At 38.4% G+C, this 20,955-nt stretch overlaps 1 protein-coding gene across 2 annotated transcripts in view; it reads right to left on the reverse strand.

The window, feature by feature from the left end:
- LOC126190870 (solute carrier family 35 member F5) overlaps window positions 1–2,409 on the reverse strand; it is a 167,490-nt gene extending 165,081 nt beyond the window's left edge. For both annotated transcript variants that reach the window (XM_049931469.1, XM_049931468.1), the window contains exon 1: window positions 1,749–2,409. Coding sequence is in view for 1 of the 2 variants with exons in the window: in XM_049931468.1 (XP_049787425.1) it covers window positions 1,749–1,946 (198 nt within the window). In the remaining variant the exon portion in view is untranslated. The remainder of the gene's footprint in view (window positions 1–1,748) is intronic.
- Window positions 2,410–20,955: the final 18,546 nt, after the last annotated feature.

Genomic DNA, 20,955 nt, shown 5'->3' on the forward strand with positions numbered 1-20,955 from the left:
ATTAAGCGCATGGCATCACGAGCTATTTCTTTCTGCAGCACCCTACAGAAGGTCACATTCTAACACCTCTTCAATTATTTACCTGAGTACAGAAAAATATCACTGGCATACAATCATTCTATGTTTTGAAAGATGAGGTGAAATCAGTCGAAGAGCTGCTAAAATGCAGACTAGAACGCGTTAAAACTGTTCCAGGCACAAGGAGCCATCATCACTTCTCTCCAGCGGACTCTGACAATGTGCAGATTGTCCGGTTATAACTATAGGTTCATGCACAACATGTGTCTTCACAGTGTGTCTGACTCAGGATTCAGAAGCAAAAGCAGCAACATACAACCATGTTGCTACGTTATTGCTGTTTATGATAGCAAATAGTACTTAGGATGTGTTTCAGAGTGCTGTGAAGCAGAAGGTGGTGTATTTGTGAACTTCATGGCACCAGCAAGATCATTTCATTGGCCACATTTGGCAGACAGGTGTTTGATTCCTTTTGAACATATTCTTATGATAGTTCCAGTTCCTACCACAGTGACAGGAAGACAGTACAATCTGCCACTCAATGTACAGAGTACAGTGGCTAAAGTGTGGGAGAACTTCTGTTCGAAGCACAATCGACTGGTTTTTAGCAGTTAAGGTGCAGTAAACATTAATGGTAGGTTGTGTTAATCTGTCTATATGTTGTTGCTTAGTGATTAAACAGTTGTGGGAGAGGATAAGAAGAGGCAGAACGGATTACGATATGTTTTTACAAAATTGTGATCTGGAACAATGGCCACATCACCAAATACATCTATCAACTTCCATTGCACACAAATAACTTGCAATAACGTGCTGACATTTTGAGATATATATAATTATGGTCTACCTATGCAGTGTGTGAAAGTTGGCTTGATACCACTTGTCCCTTTTGTGCTACCACACTTCGAAAATTCACGGTTTTCAAGTAATTTTTCAAATTTTTGTATTTTCGTGTTCATGTAACTCAGTTTTTGTGACTGATATGGGCATGATGAGTTCTGCGTGTGTTTAGGCCACATTAAGCTTACCAAAAAAAAAAAAAAAAAATTTATACCCTTTTTTGAGTGAATTATATTTGGCGTAGAGGGTACCTACAATATGTACCTTTTAACATATTACATTTTTTAATCACATTTTGGAATTTTTTATTTTCCCTCAGAAATATGTTGTTGGTGTTTTGATTCATGGAGTGTGTTCTCTAAATGGATGTTACTGGGTTGTAAAAGTTGCTGTGGACTGTGTGGAATAGTTCCAAAGTTATTAAGACCTGAAGTTGGGTCTGAAGATAGATTGCTAGATGCAGGTTGCAATTTCCAGGTCATGCCACCTTCTTTCATAAGTCATAATTCTGGAACTAATTGGCAGGGAAACTTTGTACACGAGTTAAGGTACTAAATTTCAGTCAAATCTGAGACTATGAGCTGGAGCCCCTGGTTGAACTGACCTGGAATGACCCAACTGTAAACAAATAGCCCTACTCATCATACTTATGTCTAGTTTCCTGACATAAATATCCCGACATAAATATCTGGTTGCGGCAACATATTTCATACAGAATGTCATCTTTCACTTAATTTTGCTGCGATTATTTCTAGACAGTTATAGGCCAAATCTTTTTTATCTTAGATGGATATTTTCGGTAGTCATATGTTAACTTCCGCTAAGTTTTCTAACAGTGTAAACAAGAACATGTATTTAACAAAGAAACCCAACATTACATATTTTATTACCTTGGTCAGCTCTGACGATGACACCCAAATAATATCAACTAGCAGGAGAACAAATAAGCCCAGAAGCAAACGCTGTGATTTATTCAACATTCCGCTGAATGATGCGCCAACATCTATAAGTCTCACAACAAGACTCATTCTGGTCCATAATGTTCTCAAGAGTTCACAATTTTCCTCTCTTTGACTACATAGCTGCATATACTACTTGTCATATGGGGGCGTTAACACGTAAGTCGAGATAACAGTTTTCACTTGGCGAAGTATACATCCCGGGTGCTATCTAATTTCCGCATAACAAACTACAAACTTGTCACTGCAAAGAAGCAGTCCATGTATTGTTTGGCGATTTATAACAATTACAAACTAAAGCAGTTCCAATAAAAACAAGACTCGGATACGCGGGTAATAATTTCATAACAGTTGAAACATCGCCATCAGACATTGACGTCATTTGCAGACGACGTTCTTAAACATCACATGAGAATGACAGCGCTGTTGCCACACGCGCCAACAAACTTCAAAAAAGTTGCCGTAGGAAGAGAAACGTGTAAATTGCAGTTGTCAAACGTTTGGTGGGGGATGACACCACTTATATAACTATCTTCCCTCGGTACCACAAAAACATTTTTGGTAATCGGTGCAATTGTTAAGATCTGTGGCGTACGCAGTGTACCAACCTCCTTGCACTGTACAATTGTTAAAAGGTCTTTGCTATACAGACCATATGACTTGTTTAGAGGACTTTGCGCGCAACGGACACGAATCTAAAGTCTTCGAAAGGGAAAAATCATAATTATCGTAGGCACGACGGTCGTCAGAGCGTAATCTAATTCGCGTAGCAGTGGCATTTCTAAACTAGGAAATAATTGGATCGCATCCCTGAAGTGCATTATAATTAAAATGCAGACAGTGTGAAAAAATTCTCTGTGTACAAGTGAAATAACAGCGTATAACTGATCCAATGTTGTTTTCGTTTTTAGAACAATTTTCTAGAGTATGTGGAAGTTCAGTAGCATATTCCCCATCTATGTGTGTAGATATTCATTCGTTTGAGAGAATAGATGGAGGCCATGGCCGTACCGAGAGGGTGGCGTGATAGATACACCAGGGCCATAGGCACAGAAGGAGCAAAAAATTCGTCGAAAAAAAAAGACAAAACGACGGATTAAGAATTAACCAGGAGAGGCGTGTGAGCTATCCTACGCCCCTTTTCCTATCCTCTGTGTGTGATAAGAAGCCTTTCCTCTGACCACCGATTGTAAGTAAATATGGTGTTGCCACAGTGTCATTTCATCAAGGAAGCATAATAAAAAAAAAGACCGCTACCGAACACACGTCTATCGCTGGCATAGTTTATGTAACAGCACTGCTGTTGGTACGCAGGGATGCCACTTGCAGCTTCCTAATGCTCAACAGTGGAGTTCTTGCCAATGCTTTCCAACATTATTGCAGGATCTCAAAGCTCGGGCAGTGCATGATGAAGCAAATATTCTATTCTACCGGTGGCTTCCGATTTTTGCCGATTTATTATGACTGGGGACTGGAATGAGAAATGATAATGGAAAAATCAAGGAACATAGACTGAGGGGATATGTAATTTACTTGTCCCTCCAGCCAGTACATTTGCTATTTCCAAGTTTTAGTTGATACGATCTGTCGTGTAAATAAAAACAAATTAATGAAAGAACCTTCTGTGGCTGATTAATAATATTATGGAGGTTGACAGTCACTGTGCCTACAGACAGTTATACTTTGTTCATCTGAGTTGAACGTTCATGCAAACAAATGTATGCTCTACCATTTGTCATTGGCTACATTGCTCAGGCATTTGTTATCATAATAATTATGTATTAAGCCGGTTTCACACATGCATCAAAGCTGTCGAAACAGCTAGTAGCATACTGCAGTTGCATGTGCGACCTCCCAGTTTTTAGTGAAACAACTTAATAGACGCCACTTTTGTCATGCCAAGCTCAACTTGGTTGTACTTCATTGCGCCAGTTTCCTACCAGCACTGCTCCCTGGTGTCAGTATTTAGAAACACAAGTATTCTGTCACAACAATGGTCGAGAGGTACACTTTCGCGCCTTCTGGAACTAACAGAACAGCAACCTATGATTGATTTTCTGCAGCAGTGGGTGTATATGTGCTTACGGGGAGAGGAGGGGGCAATATTTGCAAACCAATGATGTAGTCCACAATCTTAAAAGATTTTTGGGTGAATAAATAAATAAACTTAATACATGTAACCAAAAAAGCAAGTTGAATAAACTTCGTGACTTGTGCTATGGAGCATTTTATAAGATGTGAATTATTTGAGGGAAATACTTCCAGAGTGTGATGTCGCAGCTCTTAAACTAAAAACTGGTTATTCTAAATGCCTGTATAAAAGAATACAATACGATTCTAAAATCTTGGAAGAGTGGCATGTCTGCAAGCTATTCGTTCCTTTGCTATTGCAGACACCGTTTTCGTCCCCGAGTTTTATTTCTTTCAGAAATTTGTTAGTGACCCCTGATTTATCCCTGTGCGAATTTTGATACAAAACTTGGCTTTCGTCTTCCTTGTATTTCACTCTTGTCACAGCTCTAATGCCTCAACCTGCACTATAACATTCATACTTAAGCAAAGCATTTGACTCAGTATCACATGAGACAATTGTTACAAAGTTAGAATATTATGTCGTTGTATACAAACCACTTAATTTGATTAAGTCATAAATAAATAACAGGCAACAGTTAGCGTATGTGAACAATGAAAGGTCAGAACTAATGAAAATTAAGAGAGGAATTCCACAGGGCTTGGTTCTTGGACCCCTCCTCTTTATTATATATGTTACTGACTTCTCAAACTATATAGGCTGCAAAAATGTTTTATATGCTGTGATATGACCATGAACTCCACAGGTGAGAGTACACAAGACGTGGTAAACAAAAATAATGAAGTTTTTGAAAAATGTAGGATGTGGTGTATTGCTATCCAGTTATGTATAAACAACACAAAATATGAGGAAATTAATTTTAATCTGAAGGTATGGAAAGAAGAGAATCACAGTGTCAAACTACTGGGGCTAAAATTAGACCAAAGGCTCTTATGGGATGGCCATATAAGCTATCTGACAGGCAAATTTGCACACGTGGTATTCCTGCTGTATAAACTAAAATATTCTTTCAGTAAAAGATTATTGATACTGTGCTACTACACATTCTTTCAGTCACAGCTACAATGTGGGAATCTTTTATGAGGTAATTCAACAGGAACAAACTATGTATTCAAATGGCAAAAAAGGCATTTAGATGTATATAAGGATTGGGTCCAAGAGAAACCTGTAAGGAGAACTTCAGTCTATTAAACATAATGGCCCTCCCAAGTCTCTATATGTATAACTACTTAATATACGTAAAAGAAAATATACAACAATATACACAGAATGACAATACATTTGCACAGCACTAGAAACAACTGCATGCTTGATATACCATGTTCTAGGCTGTCACTGACACACAACAGTCACAAACACCAAGGTCTAAAGTCATATAATAAACTGCCACAATCGGTCAAAACCTCACCTTCTTTAAATTACGGAGGTATTAGACACATGGTTTAAAAATAAAGCATAATACTCAAATGAAGAATATCTTGGAAGTAATGTCGAAGGAATGTATAAACAAGGAAATAATGTAACTATCATTAACTTATAAAACTGTATAATTAATTCTTGAATGTAACCTGTATAATGATTATTACTGAAAACTTCTGATCAGTAAGAAGTTTATGTATTTATGTGTATTTATGTACATGTAACATGATGATGTAATGTATAATGTAAAAATTAGTAACAACTCTACGTTTATGAATATGTAAAATGTATTTTTATGTAGCCAATTACATGGTAACCATACTGAACATCTAATAAATAAACATATGGAACATATATATGAAACATACCCAGCAATATTATTTCAATTGAGGCCATATTAAAAGCTGTACAAGTACATAGAATTTGTGGCATCCTATGTGAATGTCGCTCACCATGCAACTACAGAAAGCCACAAGCTGTGGCACCACATTAGTTGTGTGAGTGAACTTACATTTAGGTATTGTGCAAATTAAACTCTGGTACATCCCACAGCATCGAAAATCGCAATTTTCTTTACTAATTCTTCTATGAAATTTGAGAGTCAGTTTCACTGTGCTTAATTGTCATTAAACCTAAATAAAAATTAAATTTTGTAAAATATGCATAGAAAGAATTTTTTTAGGCGAGAGTGGGCGCAGTTTTGATGGTACTACCAGGAGAACAGTATGTATTCGATACGATTCTGATGGAAGTGTGAAGACTTCAGAGCAGTTTCTAAAAACAAAGTGCTGAAAAGCAGAGAATGCTGTGTAACGGCCAATTCACACTGGCCATCAAAGCACTATCACGTCACGGCACCATCATACCAAGGTGTGGCCGCCGAGTGATCACAGGTATTTTCTTTGTCCACTAAAATAACTTATTTAAGAGGAAATAGTGCCAATTTTAAATTTTCTTCGTTTTGTATACTTGCTGTAGCGTCTGTTCTTGTCACACAACTGAATATTAACGTCCCAACAGCACTTGTTCTTGAAAAAACTTATTCCTTAGCTGAAGTCGCGATAATCGCGACATAACCCGGAATTTCATGTGACAAAAAATTCTATTCAAGTTTTCTTGATGGTGCAAAATTCGTTTAAAAAAGACTGCTACTTGTTTCATCAGTGCCTATTGTCGCAATAAAAGTGTAATTAAATGCTTATAAATCCTATTTAACTAACACATTCTGTATTGTTAACTAGTTAGATAGACGCGATCTAGGCCTAAATTTTCCGGGTTATAAACGTTTAAAAACCTGACCTAACACGGCTGATAACGTAAATTCTCTAAAATTAAATTAATTACAAATTCATTCTTCTGTCATTGTATTTATAAATCAGAACAAAAAAATATGGGAGTGTTATAGGATAGTGAGTAGAGGAATTTGTTGCCAATCTTGTAGGAAATATTTTGACTGGGGGTGGGGGGGGGGATGCAGTGGGGAGAATGTTGGGAGAACAGAAGACCCTCTCTCCTGGAACGGCAGAGTATGCAGTAGGAACATTTTGAATGGGAAATAGGAAAGGAAAATCTGTGCCCTTCAGGCACAGTTAGAGGAAGCAAGGAAGGAACTCATAAGGATCACGGGAGATAGGCGGAGGAGGGTGGTTGGGAACTGGCAGCTGGAAGGAGGATAGGAAGAAAGAGAACGCGATCTGACAGTTTTATCATCAACACCAAAAACAGTTATCTACCACTGTCAGCGTTAAGTGGAGAAAAGCCTCAGGTAGAACGAGGAGCAGGAAATGTGCAGCACATTTCAACTGAGGTCAAGAAGCCTAGGAATGTACAAAGCTGTAGGAAGAACAAAGTGCTGCTGCTAGGTCGTAGCCATTGGCGAGGTGTAGGCCCTCAGTTGCAGGAAAGTTTAGGGGCAGCGTACCAGGCCACAGTATCTTCAAGCCAAATGCAGCGCTAAGTCATGTGACAGAGGACCTGGGGTCTTCATGTAAGGCCTTTACAAAAGAGGACCATGTAGTGATAGTGGGTGGGGCAGGAAACAGTTTGGAGAGGGATGGGGCATATGACATAGGTGGTGACCTGGACAAGATATCTTCCCTGACTCATGGCACCAACATACACTTTGTTGAGCTGTTCCGGAGTCATGATCGACCACACCTTGATGGAGCTGTGAGGCGAATCAATCTGCGATTAGGGATGGCTCTGAGGACAGCCAACTTTGCTCATTGCCTGTTAGGACTATCAACAGATGGGGTTTCACTAGGCATGACCTACACCTAAACAGGACTGGGAAGGGAAGATTGGTACAGCTGATTCATGAAAGTATATTTGGTGGATCTTGGGCCACACATGGTCAAATACCTATTGTCATAGCAGGAAAAGTAGGTCTTTTTTAGGATAAATCCAGACAACAGGTTCCTCTGCCTAAAGGGTGTCTCCAGCACTCAAATGTATCAGATGTCACAAAGAAAAACAAACCATTGGCAAGAGTAACATGGGGCATTTCACAGACTCAACAATCCTCCATCAAAACATGCAATCAATAAAAAATAAAATACAACTATTAGAAGTTGAGCTCCAATCTTTGAACTTCACAATAGTTTGTATTACTGAGCACTGGTGTAGAGACACAGAAATCCAACATGTAGTATTAACATTGTATGAAAAGGCAAACTATTACTGCAGAGCTACTTCAAGGGGTGGAGGATCATGTATTTATATTAGAAAAGGAACACAGTTCAAATCAAGACATGATTTCAGTAACATAAGTGAAGACAAACACTTTGAAATATCAGCTATTGAATTAACAAGGCTTGATAGCACCAAGAAATTAATCATTTTGTGTGTGTATAGATCTCCCAGTGGTAGTGTGGACACTTTTTTCAATAAGTTAACAGAAGTTATAGATAAAGTCTCAAGTACAAAGGTCAACATAATTCTGTGTGGAGACATTAACATCAACACTAACATCATAAATGAATCCAGCAGCACCTTCATAAACATCCTTCAAAGTATTGCCAGTAGTGCAACAAGGTTTACCAAAACGACTTCATCTGTAATTGACCACGTGGCCACAAATATGGACAGGGAAAAATTTGATGTAGCTATAAAAGATCTTGGACTATCAGACCATCTCTGTCAAATAACAACAGTAAAGTCAGGCATCGAATCATTCCCTAAACTACAAGCCTACAAACGACATCTATCAGAAAACAAAATAAAAGATTTTTCAAAAGAACTGCAAAAACAAAGCTGGGATTAAGTATAAGGAAACCAATGTGAATATGAGATTCTCTAAATTTTCCACATTGTTTAAATTGAACTTTTAAAGGCATTTCCAAAAGTATGCATGTCTGTATCAACATCTAACAAACAGAGATGGATAACAGCAGGTATTAAGAAGTCTGCTCAAAACCTTAAGCACATCAGTTCCATGAAAAAGATTTGCATTGATTCAGAATTCTTAAATTTCTATCATAGATACAAAAAATATATAGGAAGGTGCTGATTGCTGCAAAAAAGTCATTTAATGACAAAATAATATATAATACAGAGAATAAAAAAAGCAGTCTGGGATGTTATAAAAAAGGAAATGGGGAGAGGTAAACAAACGCAGAATAACATACTGCTAAGGGAAGGCGATGAAGTCATAAATGATCAACAGCACTCAGCAAACCATGTAACCGATCCTTTTTCAAGTATTGCAGAGAAGTTACAGCAAAAAGTCCCCCCAAACAAATATAACACTTGTAAACTTGTAAATAATGTTGCACTAAATGCAATGCTGTTACTTCCAACCACAGAGAATGAATTCAGTAAAATAATTCAAAAACTAAAAAATAAGAAGTCAGTAGGCTTAGATAAGCTATCAGTGTGTGATCTGAAACAATGCATAGGGATTATACGAGGCCCCTTAACAAATATAATAAATGAATTCTTCACATCATGGACACTTCCAGAGCAGTTAAAACAGGCAAGAGTTGTACATTTGCTTAAGAAAAATAATGCAGAAGACATAGAAAATTACCAGCCCATCTCCCTGCTGTCACCATTCTCAAAAATAATAGAAGCAATTATGAAAGACAGATTAATGAATAAATACAATCTTTTAAGTGAATCACAGTTTGGTTTCTGAGGTGGCAAAAATACGGAGTCAGTCATAGTAGAATTCACAAAAGTTGTACTTGATGCTCTTGATAAAGACAAGTATGTCACAGGCATATTTTTGGCTCTTTCTAAGGTGTTTGATACAGTCGACCACATGATTCTATTAAATAAATTGGAAGCATTAGGAATAAGAGGGGTAGCTAATCATACCTAACAGATAAGGTACAAAGAGTAGAGATAACACATACTTAAAATAGATCTAAACATTTAGTAAAAGACTTATCACAACCAAAATATATTAATATAGGGGTTCTACAAGGTACCATATAAGGACCAATATTGTTCATGATATACATCAATGACTTTCCCAGTAGTGTTTGAAAAAATCCTCTTCGCTGATAACAGCAATAATATAGTCACTGAGAAAACATGAGAACTCCTTGCTGAGAAAGTAAATGAAACTCTCAAGGAAGTTTATGATTGGTCAATAAGTAATAAAGTGACATTGAACATAAAGAAAACTAATGCCATGAATTTCAGTTTGAAGAGGAAAAATGACAATGTTAAATTAAATGTAGCTGGCACCTCTATAGACTGTGTAACAAATACAAAATTTCTAAGAATGAATATTGATTCTCAGTTGAAGTGGTGTGAACACACAAAGGTACTTGCAAACAGAATAGCATCAGCATGTTATGCCCTTAGAATCCTATCAGCAGTGTGTAACATGCAGTGTCTTTTAGTTACACATTATTCATATGTACACTCAATTCTTAGCTATGGCATTCTTTTTTGGGGAACAAATGCATAAAATATGAACACAATTTTCAAACTCCAGAAAAGAGCCATAAGAATAATAACCAAAAATACTAGTTAAGCTCATTGTAAAGATCTGTTCAGAACATTTGGTATTTTAACTGCTCCATGTGAATACATTTACCAGTCAGTTGTACACATCAAAAATAACATTGGTAATTACTGCACAAACCGCTCTGTCCATGACCATCAACAAGAGATAGACTCAACTTAATTTACCAAGAAAAAATAAACACAAAACTCAGAACAGCATTTTCTACCAAGGAATAAAACTGTACAATAAATTACCAAAAGAGATTAAAGAAAATGCAAAAATACACTTATTTAAAAGGGCAGCTAAAAAGTACCTGTTATGCAAGACATTTTATGCATTGAAGGATTACTTAGCTAAAACAGAGTAGGGGTTTGATAAAAAAATGTTATACAAATAAATAATAATTATTATTATTATAAAATATCCAACATTCCACATAACACCTTCACTTTATGTTTTTCTTCTTCTTTTTTCATTTCTAGAAATACTTACACCCAAGCTATGCATAGCACAATACTAATATTTCTTCCTCTTTCTGAGCTCAACGTCTCACTCATTATGGAGGGATGCTGACTCAGTTTTTCAGGATAGCAAATGGGCTAGAGATCACCTGTGTGTGTGTGTGTGTGTGTGTGTGTGTGTGTGTGTGTGTGTGTGTAGTGAGTGAAGTGTCATGAAACCTTATGTGTATAGTGTGTGCGTGTGCAGTGACTGACAGTGAGATATGAGTGAACAATGTGGCATTACATTATTTAATAAGTTATTTGTAAAAACGTATCCCCCCCTTCCGTGAACCATGGATCTTGCTGTTGGTGGGGAGGCTTGCGGGTCTCAACAATATAGATGGCCGTACCGTAGGTGCAACCACAATGGAGGGGAATCTGTTGAGAGGCCAGACAAACGTGTGGTTCCTGAAGAGGGGCAGCAACCTTTTCAGTATTTGCAGGGGCAACAGTCTGGATAATTGACTGATCTGGCCTTGTAACACTACCTGAAATGGCCTTGCTGTGCTGGTACTGCGAACGTGTGAAAGCAAGGGGAAACCACAGCTGTAAATTTTCCCATGGGCATGCAGCTTTACTGTATGGTTAAATGATGATGGCGTCCTCTTGGGTAAAATATTCCGGAGGTAAAATAGTCCCCTATTCGGATCTCCGGGCGGGGATACTCAAGAGGACGTCGTTATCAGGAGAAAGAAAAATGGCGTTCTACGGATCGGAGCGTGGAATGTCAGATCCCTTAATCAGGCAGGTAGGTTAGAAAATTTAAAAAGGGAAATGGATAGGTTAAAGTCAGATATAGTGGGAATTAGTGAAGTTCGGCAGCAGGAGGAACAAGACTTTTGGTCAGGGGAATACAGGGTTATAAATATAAAATCAAATAGGGGTAATGCAGGAGTAGGTTTAATAATGAATAAAACAATAGGAGTGTGGGTAAACAACTACAAACAGCATAGTGAACGTATTATTGTGGCCAAGATAGGCTCAAAGCCCACACCTACTACAGTAGTACAAGTTTATATGCTAACTAGCTCTGCAGATGACGAATAAATTGAGGAATTATATGATGAGATAAATGAAATTATTCAGGTAGTGAAGGCAGACGAAAATTTAATAGTCATGGGTGACTGGAATGCGAGTCTAGGAAAAGGGAGGAAGGAAACATAGTGATTGAACATGGATTGGGGTTAAGAAATGAAAGAGGATGCCATCTGGTAGAATTCTGCATAAAGCATAACTTCATCTACATCTACATCTACATTTATACTCCGCAAGCCACCCAACGGTGTGTGGCGGAGGGCACTTTACGTGCCACTGTCATTATCTCCCTTTCCTGTTCCAGTCGCGTATGGTTCGCGGGAAGAACGACTGTCTGAAAGCCTCTGTGCGCGCTCTAATCTCTCTAATTTTACATTCGTGATCTCCTCGGGAGGTATAAGTAGGGGGAAGCAATATATTCGATACCTCATCCAGAAACGCACCCTCTCGAAACCTGGCGAGCAAGCTACACCGCGATGCAGAGCGCCTCTCTTGCAGAGTCTGCCACTTGAGTTTGTTAAACATCTCCGTAACGCTATCACGGTTACCAAATAACCCTGTGACGAAACGCGCCGCTCTTCTTTGGATCTTCTCTATCTCCTCCGTCAACCCGATCTGGTACGGATCCCACACTGATGAGCAATACTCAAGTATAGGTCGAACGAGTGTTTTGTAAGCCACCTCCTTTGTTGATGGACTACATTTTCTAAGGACTCTCCCAATGAATCTCAACCTGGTACCCGCCTTACCAACAATTAATTTTATATGATCATTCCACTTCAAATCGCTCCGCACGCATACTCCCAGATATTTTACAGAAGTAACTGCTACCAGTGTTTGTTCCGCTATCATATAATCATACAATAAAGGATCCTTCTTTCTATGTATTCGCAATACATTACATTTGTCTATGTTAAGGGTCAGTTGCCACTCCCTGCACCAAGTGCCTATCCGCTGCAGATCTTCCTGCATTTCGCTACAATTTTCTAATGCTGCAACTTCTCTGTATACTACAGCATCATCCGCGAAAAGCCGCATGGAACTTCCGACACTATCTACTAGGTCATTTATATATATTGTGAAAAGCAATGGTCCCATAACACTCCCCTGTGGCACGCCAGAGGTTACTTTAATGTCTGTAGATGTCTCTCCATTGAGAACAACATGCTGTGTTCTGTTTGCTAAAAACTCTTCAATCCAGCCACACAGCTGGTCTGATATTCCGTAGGCTCTTACTTTGTTTATCAGACGACAGTGCGGAACTGTATCGAACGCCTTCCGGAAGTCAAGGAAAATGGCATCTACCTGGGAGCCTGTATCTAATATTTTCTGGGTTTCATGAACAAATAATGCGAGTTGGGTTTCACACGATCGCTGTTTCCGGAATCCATGTTGATTCCTACATAGTAGATTCTGAGTTTCCAAAAACGACATGATACTCGAGCAAAAGACATGTTCTAAAATTCTACAACACATCGACGTCAGAGAGATAGGTCTATAGTTTTGCGCATCTGCTCGACGACCCTTCTTGAAGACTGGGACTACCTGTGCTCTTTTCCAATCATTTGGAACCTTCTGTTCCTCTAGAGACTTGCGGTACATGGCTGTTAGAAGGGGGGCAAGTTCTTTCGCGTACTCTGTGTAGAATCGAATTGGTATCCCGTCAGGTCCAGTGGACTTTCCTCTGTTGAGTGATTCCAGTTGCTTTTCTATTCCTTGGACACTTATTTCAATGTCAGCCATTTTTTCGTTGGTGCGAGGATTTAGAGAAGGAACTGCAGTGCGGTCTTCCTCTGTGAAACAGCTTTGGAAAAAGGTGTTTAGTATTTCAGCTTTACGCTTGTCATCCTCTGTTTCAATGCCATCATCATCCCAGAGTGTCTGGACATGATGTTTCGAGCCACTTGGTTCAAGAATCATAAAAGAAGGTTGTATACATGGAAGAAGCCTGGAGATACTAAAAGGTATCAGATAGACTATATAATGGTAAGACAGAGATTTAGGAACCAGGTTTTAAATTGTAAGACATTTCCAGGGGCAGATGTGGACTCTGACAGCAATCTGTTAGTTGTGAACTGTAGACTAAAATTGAAGAAATTGCAAAAAGGTTGGAATTTAAGGAGATGGGACCTGGATAAACTGACTAAACCAGAGGTTGTACAGAGTTTCAGAGAGAGCATAAGGGAACAATTGACAGGAATGGGGGAAAGAAATACAGTAGAAGAAGAATGGGTAGCTCTGAGGGATGAAGTAGTGAAGGCAGCAGAGCACAAAGTAGGTAAAAAGACGAGGGCTAGTAGAAATCCTTGGGTATCAGAAGAAATATTGAATTTAATTGATGAAAGGAGAAAATATAAAAATGCAGTAAATTAAGGAGGCAAAAAGGAATACAAACATCTCAAAAATGAGATCGACAGGAAGTGCTAAGATAGATATTGCCTATAGGAAAATTAAAGAGACCTTTGGGGAAAAGAGAGCCACTTGCATGAATATCAAGAGCTCAGATGGAAACCCAGTTCTAAGCAAAGAAGGGAAAGCAGAAAGGTGGAAGGAGTATATCGAGGGTCTATACCAGGGCGATGTGCTTGAGGACAATATTATGGATAGGGAAGAGGATGTAGATGAAGATGAAATGGGAGATACGATACTGCGTGAAGAGTTTGACAGAGCACTGAAAGACCTGAGTCAAAACAAAGCCTCAGGAGTAGACAACATTCCATTAGAACTACTGACGGTCTTGGGAGAGCCAGTCGTGACAAAACTCTACCATCTAGTGAGCAAGATGTATGAAACAGGCGAAAAACCCCCAGACTTCAAGAAGAATATAATAATTCCAATCCCCAAGAAAGCAGGTGTTGACAGATGTGAAAATTACCGAACTATCAGTTTAATAAGTCACAGCCGCAAAATACTAACGCGAATTCTTTACAGACAAATGGAAAAACTGATAGAACCCGACCAAGGGGAAGATCAGTTTGGATTCCGTAGAAATGTTGGAATACGTGAGGCAATACTGACCTTACGACTTATCTTAGAAGAAAGATTTAGGAAAGGCAAACCTACGTTTCTAGCATTTGTAGACTTAGAGAAAGCTTTTGACAATGTTGACTGGAATACTCTCTTTCAAATTCTGAATGTGGCAGGGGTAAAATACAGGGAGCGAAAGGCTATTTACAATTTGTACAGAAACCAGATGGCAGTTATAAGAGTCGAGGGGTATGAAAGGGAAGCAGTGGTTAGGAAGGGAGTGAGACAGGGTTGTAGGCTCTCCCCGGTGCTATTCAATCTGTATATTGAGCAAGCAGTAAAGGAAACGAAAGAAAAATTTGGTGTAGGTATTAAAATCCATGGAGAAGAAATAAAATCTTTGAGGTTCGCCGATGACATTGTAATTCTGTCAGAGACAGCAAAGGACCTGGAAGAGCAGTTGAACGGAATGGACAGTGTCTTGAAAGGATGATATAAGTTGAACATCAACAATAGCAAAACGAGGATAATGGAATGTAGTCGAATTAAGTCAGGTGATGTTGAGGGAATTAGATTCAGAAATGAGACACTTAAAGTAGTAAAGGAGTTTTGCTATTTGGGGAGCAAAATAACTGATGATGGTCGAAGTAAAGAGGATATAAAATGTAGACTGGCAATGGCAAGGAAAGCGTTTTTGAAGAAGAGAAATTTGTTAACATCGAGTATATATTTAAGTGTCAGGAAGTCGTTTCTGAAAGTATTTGTATGGAGTGTAGCCATGTATGGAAGTGAAACATGGACAATAAATAGTTTGGACAGGAAGAGAATAGAAGCTTTCGAAATGTGGTGCTACAGAAGAATGCTGAAGATTAGGTGGGTAGATCACGTAACTAATGAGGAGGTATTGAATAGGATTGGGGAGAAGAGAAGTTTGTGGCACAACTTGACTAGAAGAAGGGATCGGTTAGTAGGACATGTCCTGAGGCATCAAGGGATCACAAATTTAGCATTGGAGTGCAGCATGGAGGGTAAAAATCGTAGAGGGAGACCAAGAGATGAATACACTAAGCAGATTCAGAAGGATGTAGGTTGCAGTAGGTACTGGGAGATGAAGAACTTGCACCGGATAGAGTAGCATGGAGAGCTGCATCAAACCAGTCTCAGGACTGAAGACCACAACAAAAAAGTGTTGTATACCAGGAGTAAATCTAATGATTGTCTCTAACTAGAAGTCTGTAAATATATGTGTACACGAATTGGCTTATTTTAAATTGATCTAAATTTGTAAATATTTTGACATGTCCTATATCCTTGTTAAAAGTCATCTACAGATGAATCAAGCTACTACTACTACTATTCACATTACTCATCACATCAAGTCAACTCAAGTCAGATGATCTGATCTTGCATGACGATCCTCAATCAGTTTTGTCACTGATACTGCTTTCTTTGCAAAATAATTTTCAAAAGTTTTATGCATGAAGTGGACTTACATAATAGGGTAGACTATATACATGGGTGCTGGAGTCGACATTTGTATAAAAAAACATTTATTCGACTGAAATGGTTTGCAGCTTACAAGAATAGCTTGTACATTAGAGCAGGAAGACAGAAGTACAAAAACAACACAAATAAGTTTGGGTCCGAAAATCGTCATTACATGGTACAGATGGTAAATTTCACACATTATACAGGGGGCTAGAGGAAGAGAAATCTGTATTTTAGAATTTCGAAGCAATAGTTTTTTTTTTCATTTGTTACATTAAACTGCAACCAGAACTACTAAAAGCAACACAGTGCTATGAGCTGTCATCACATCCTGTGAAAAATTGGTTTGTATAAGTTTAGTTGCCAGTCCAGTGCCAATTTTTGTGTGATAGTCATATCTTCCTCAATACCTTTCTCTTCAAGATTTATAGGTTTTCTTTACATCTCGTATTTGGCTTTTAATAGTTAAAGGGCGTTATTTGTACTTGGGTTAGCTAGTGAAACCATGTAAATATTGATCACTGATAACTGCAAAACTGTTTCACACAAAATCCACAGAGCTGTTTAGTAATAAATAAACCTGCCACAAATACATATTTAAACAAACAATTAAAAGAAACAACTCTAACACATTACAAAAGATTTTTGACACTGTTGTAGTGTCTGAAGGTTTCAGTCCATTTCTTAATGAAACATTACAAAGTAAATTCCATTTACTAATCAATCTGATTCTAATCATAGTACTTTTTTCACTTCAGGTTGCAGTCGAATTTCACTCCATTTAACTGTAAAATATTAATATGGTGTCAGTATATGTATAAATCTACTTTAGAAATGTAGTAGAGGGCAAGTAATATTGTACACTTATATCACACAATTCTGACTACTGTCTAACTGCTTCAGATTTAATATAAAATCATAAAGTCAACAAAAGAAATAACAAAACTAAATAATTTCAACAAATAACAAAAGTAACAAACAACTAACAGTTGATATCAACCACAAAAACAACAATGAAGTAAAATTTGGAGATGTGAGCATGGCTGTGTATCAGGAGGAAAGGAGCTTGTGGATCACTTGATCAACAACAGACGGATGATGTAAGCCATCAAAACTTCCTTTCTGAGAAACATTGACAGTGCAATGATGTGACATGACATAACTGGATGGCTTTTGTGGGTGCCACCATTTGAAATGCGTTGAAGAACGTTTCGAAGAGATGTGATGTGACATGATATCATGACCAGTGTAAACATGTCATAATTCATCTATCAAAATTTCAGGAAAATTTGATAAAGTCAAGTCTCTATGTACAACGATAACATGTGGAAGTTAGCCTGTGAATGTTCGTAATTGACATGCAAATTAGGACCAGAGCGAAGCCATGATAAATATTGCGCTCATGGGGGTGTACATTAATTATGTAAAAGGAAACATGTTGGATTTATTAGGTCCCAATGCAGCCCATCTTGAACTGAATAAAGTTCACATAAAATTAATTAACAGACTTACTATTATTTCCTCTCCAAAACAATGATGGGTAGGAATGCAGGCGAATTGTGCAGTACAACAGAGAAAATTTTGACCTAGAGTATCACAGTGAGATTTTTTGACTCAAAGACAAACAGAAGCATGAAATTCTAATATAAGCAGTATGAGAATCATAAGCGCCATAAGTTATAGACAAATTTACGAACAAAAATAGCTAGAGGCACTGACAGAATCCTATATGGGACCTATCTGAGCAAATTGCTGTGAGACAACTATATGTGACTGGGGCTGCAATGAGACGCAAGTTAATGGTAATTACAGCTAATGTGTCAATGACTGAACACTTTGCTACACTATTGCTAATGAAAGAAAAGTGGTTCAAAGTGCATCCACTGTGAAGACAAGGCTACTGCATTGGGGTGTGAAATAGACTGACAGGTTCCCTGTTAACTGGAGCAACGTGTATTACCACAAATAGAAAATTTTGGCGCATAGACGATTGCTGCGATTCAAGGTAAGGTGCTCTGCAATGAGGCTAGTAGTGTCCGAGGTAGAGGGCTCCATACTCTATTTTGTCCAGGTGACCGTACGGGTAAGACTCTAACAAACTACTACCCAACAAAGTACAAAATAGTAAGCAGCCTCAGACACCTGCAACGATCAGGACGGCTCTCTTCTGTATTTTCTTTGCTGTGGTTCCACCAGAGCGTGTGCTGCACTGCGCTAGTGACGAGTCAGTCAGAGCCCAATAACTGTTTTTCCGTCAATAACGACTATTAAACAAAAATGGAAACTCTTCCACTACAAAATTACTTCAGCATAGCTGCCAATGGCAGCACTTCCCATCAATCTCCAAAGCAGCCAAAATCATGAGCTGACGTAAGAGTCAACCTTCCAAAAACAGGCTCTGCAAGATATCTGTGCAGCAAGTTCGCAGCTTGGGACATCAATGAACTAAGCTAATTACATGGTCTAAAAGAAATGCCACTGCGCCACATCCCCCATGGAGCTGGACGCCTGCTTCCATGAAGCCCCAGCAGACAAGGCCATATGCTGTAGCGTTTGTTCTCAGTCCTCTCTCTCAAAACACGCTACTTTGGACAACAGCGTTTGTTTCAGAAAATGGTGTCTGGGTCGTCCACTATCCGCCGATTTCAAACATCAGAAGGCGAGCCACTGGAAACTTCTTAGGGGCCAGTACTGTGACTGGTAACCTTGTCTGCCCCCAGTCTATTCATTGGTGTATTGGTATGGCTATTGTGTATGCCAGCCTCATTTCTGGGAATCCATCAGCTTTTTCCCCTCACTGGCCATACTCAAAGCTGGCAGCTGAAACCTCCACAGCAATTGCAAGGTAGAAGGAGAAATGATTGAAATAACTATACCCATTATCCATGCAAATTATTTCTCTTAGATGTCAGTACAGAGCATCTGATCACTGATTTATGTGACAAAATGTATCCATTGCATATTAAAGGCAATTTGCATATATGCAGAATGAAACATAATAATGGAAGATGTACTGGGATGATGGGTCTACTACCATGAGTGGTAGGGCAGAGGAGTGCCATCTTACATTTTCTGCCATCCGCCACATGCACATTAGATATTTATACTGTATGTACTTCACTTAGAAAAAGAATGGTACTGTGGCACAACTAAAAGAAACATCTGCATAACTTAACATGCCAAGGCAAACCTGATGAATCAGAAGGGCCAAAAATTAATTTTAATTTTGTCGGCTCTCTGTCATTATATCTAGCTTTACTGACAACAAAGATCCATCCCACAGACATCCACACACTCTCTCACACTTATACACAAACACTGGGCACCAGGCTGAGGGTCAGTTGTATGCTGCATGTGTGCATCATCGGATCTTGCAATCTTTACAATGTCTCACACAAAAGAATAAAACAATGAAGAAACTTCAATGTCTGCCCAGTGCAACCCCAGATGCTTACAATGCAAAGAATGGCGTCTCTCATCAAGATCGTACCACCAGTTGAATGAATTTACCACACTCATTCTATGACACAGTACAAAAATTAATCATCAAATTCTTTGTAGATGACCTAAGGTCCAAACATCATCATTTTTGCTTAGAACAAGTAGTAAGCAATTCTTATTCTGGACTCACATACACATTAAGGACAAAACAATAATTATCAAATACAGATATGTGGAAAACATGACAAGTCAATTTAAAAATTGTAATCAATAGTTAACATTTTAAATAACATCGACAGTACACAATTATTTTAATGGTAGTTAGTGTGAGGATCAAGAATTAAGATAACACATTTTCCAGTAGTGATGGAAGGTGACTGTCCTGATGGATGTGAACCTAAATGGAAATTGCAGTTCAGAAAACATCAATAAATACTAGAACAATTGAATGAAGGTAATAAATGAAGAATAAATACGATATTCGTCAAAAAATGTGAAAATAAATACAATAACGACTCTGTCAGGTTAATATTGTGATCTTACATTGGTGTTTACTTGAACGTATTTGAAACATTATAAGAATTATACTTATAAATAAACTTGGTGTCAAGGAAAATCGATATTTAGATACTAATGAGTTCCCAATAAATAATAACGGATCAGATATCTAAAATAAATAAAATACAGAAAAATGGGCACTGACATGACAAAACACAAATTTCACACAGCATATAATACTTTGCTGCAAATGTAACAAAGGAAATTACTAAAGCATTTTAAACATGTATGAAATCTGTTTGACAGATATGTACCTTTATGTTCCTAACCTTACGTTTGTTACAAAAAAATTAATCTGCACACACAGTCCTAACAGTAAACACGGTCATCACACCCAGTGACTTCCTTTTGTGATGCAAGTTCAAGAGATGTGATGATGGTGTGGTGAAAGATTAGATGGCGTGGAGGAAGGGTGGTCATACGGACCCTGCCCACAAGGGAGCAAGTGATTGTGTTGCAGCCATTGTGCGTGTGGACTATTACACAGCAGACCTTTGGAGGAGATTAGTGTGGGAGCCAGATGGCCCACTGTTTGAAGCTAATTGACACCTGCACAATAAGTGGAGAGGGCTGGGGCATGATGGCCCCCAGCAGCAATGTGCACATTGAGGTAGGTAAGGCATCCCATGGATCGGTGTAATTGTAGAAGCCCAGTTTTCCCTCTGGCCTCACTTGTAG

This window comes from Schistocerca cancellata, chromosome 6 (assembly GCF_023864275.1).
Source record: "Schistocerca cancellata isolate TAMUIC-IGC-003103 chromosome 6, iqSchCanc2.1, whole genome shotgun sequence".
Lineage (NCBI taxonomy): Eukaryota > Metazoa > Arthropoda > Insecta > Orthoptera > Acrididae > Schistocerca > Schistocerca cancellata.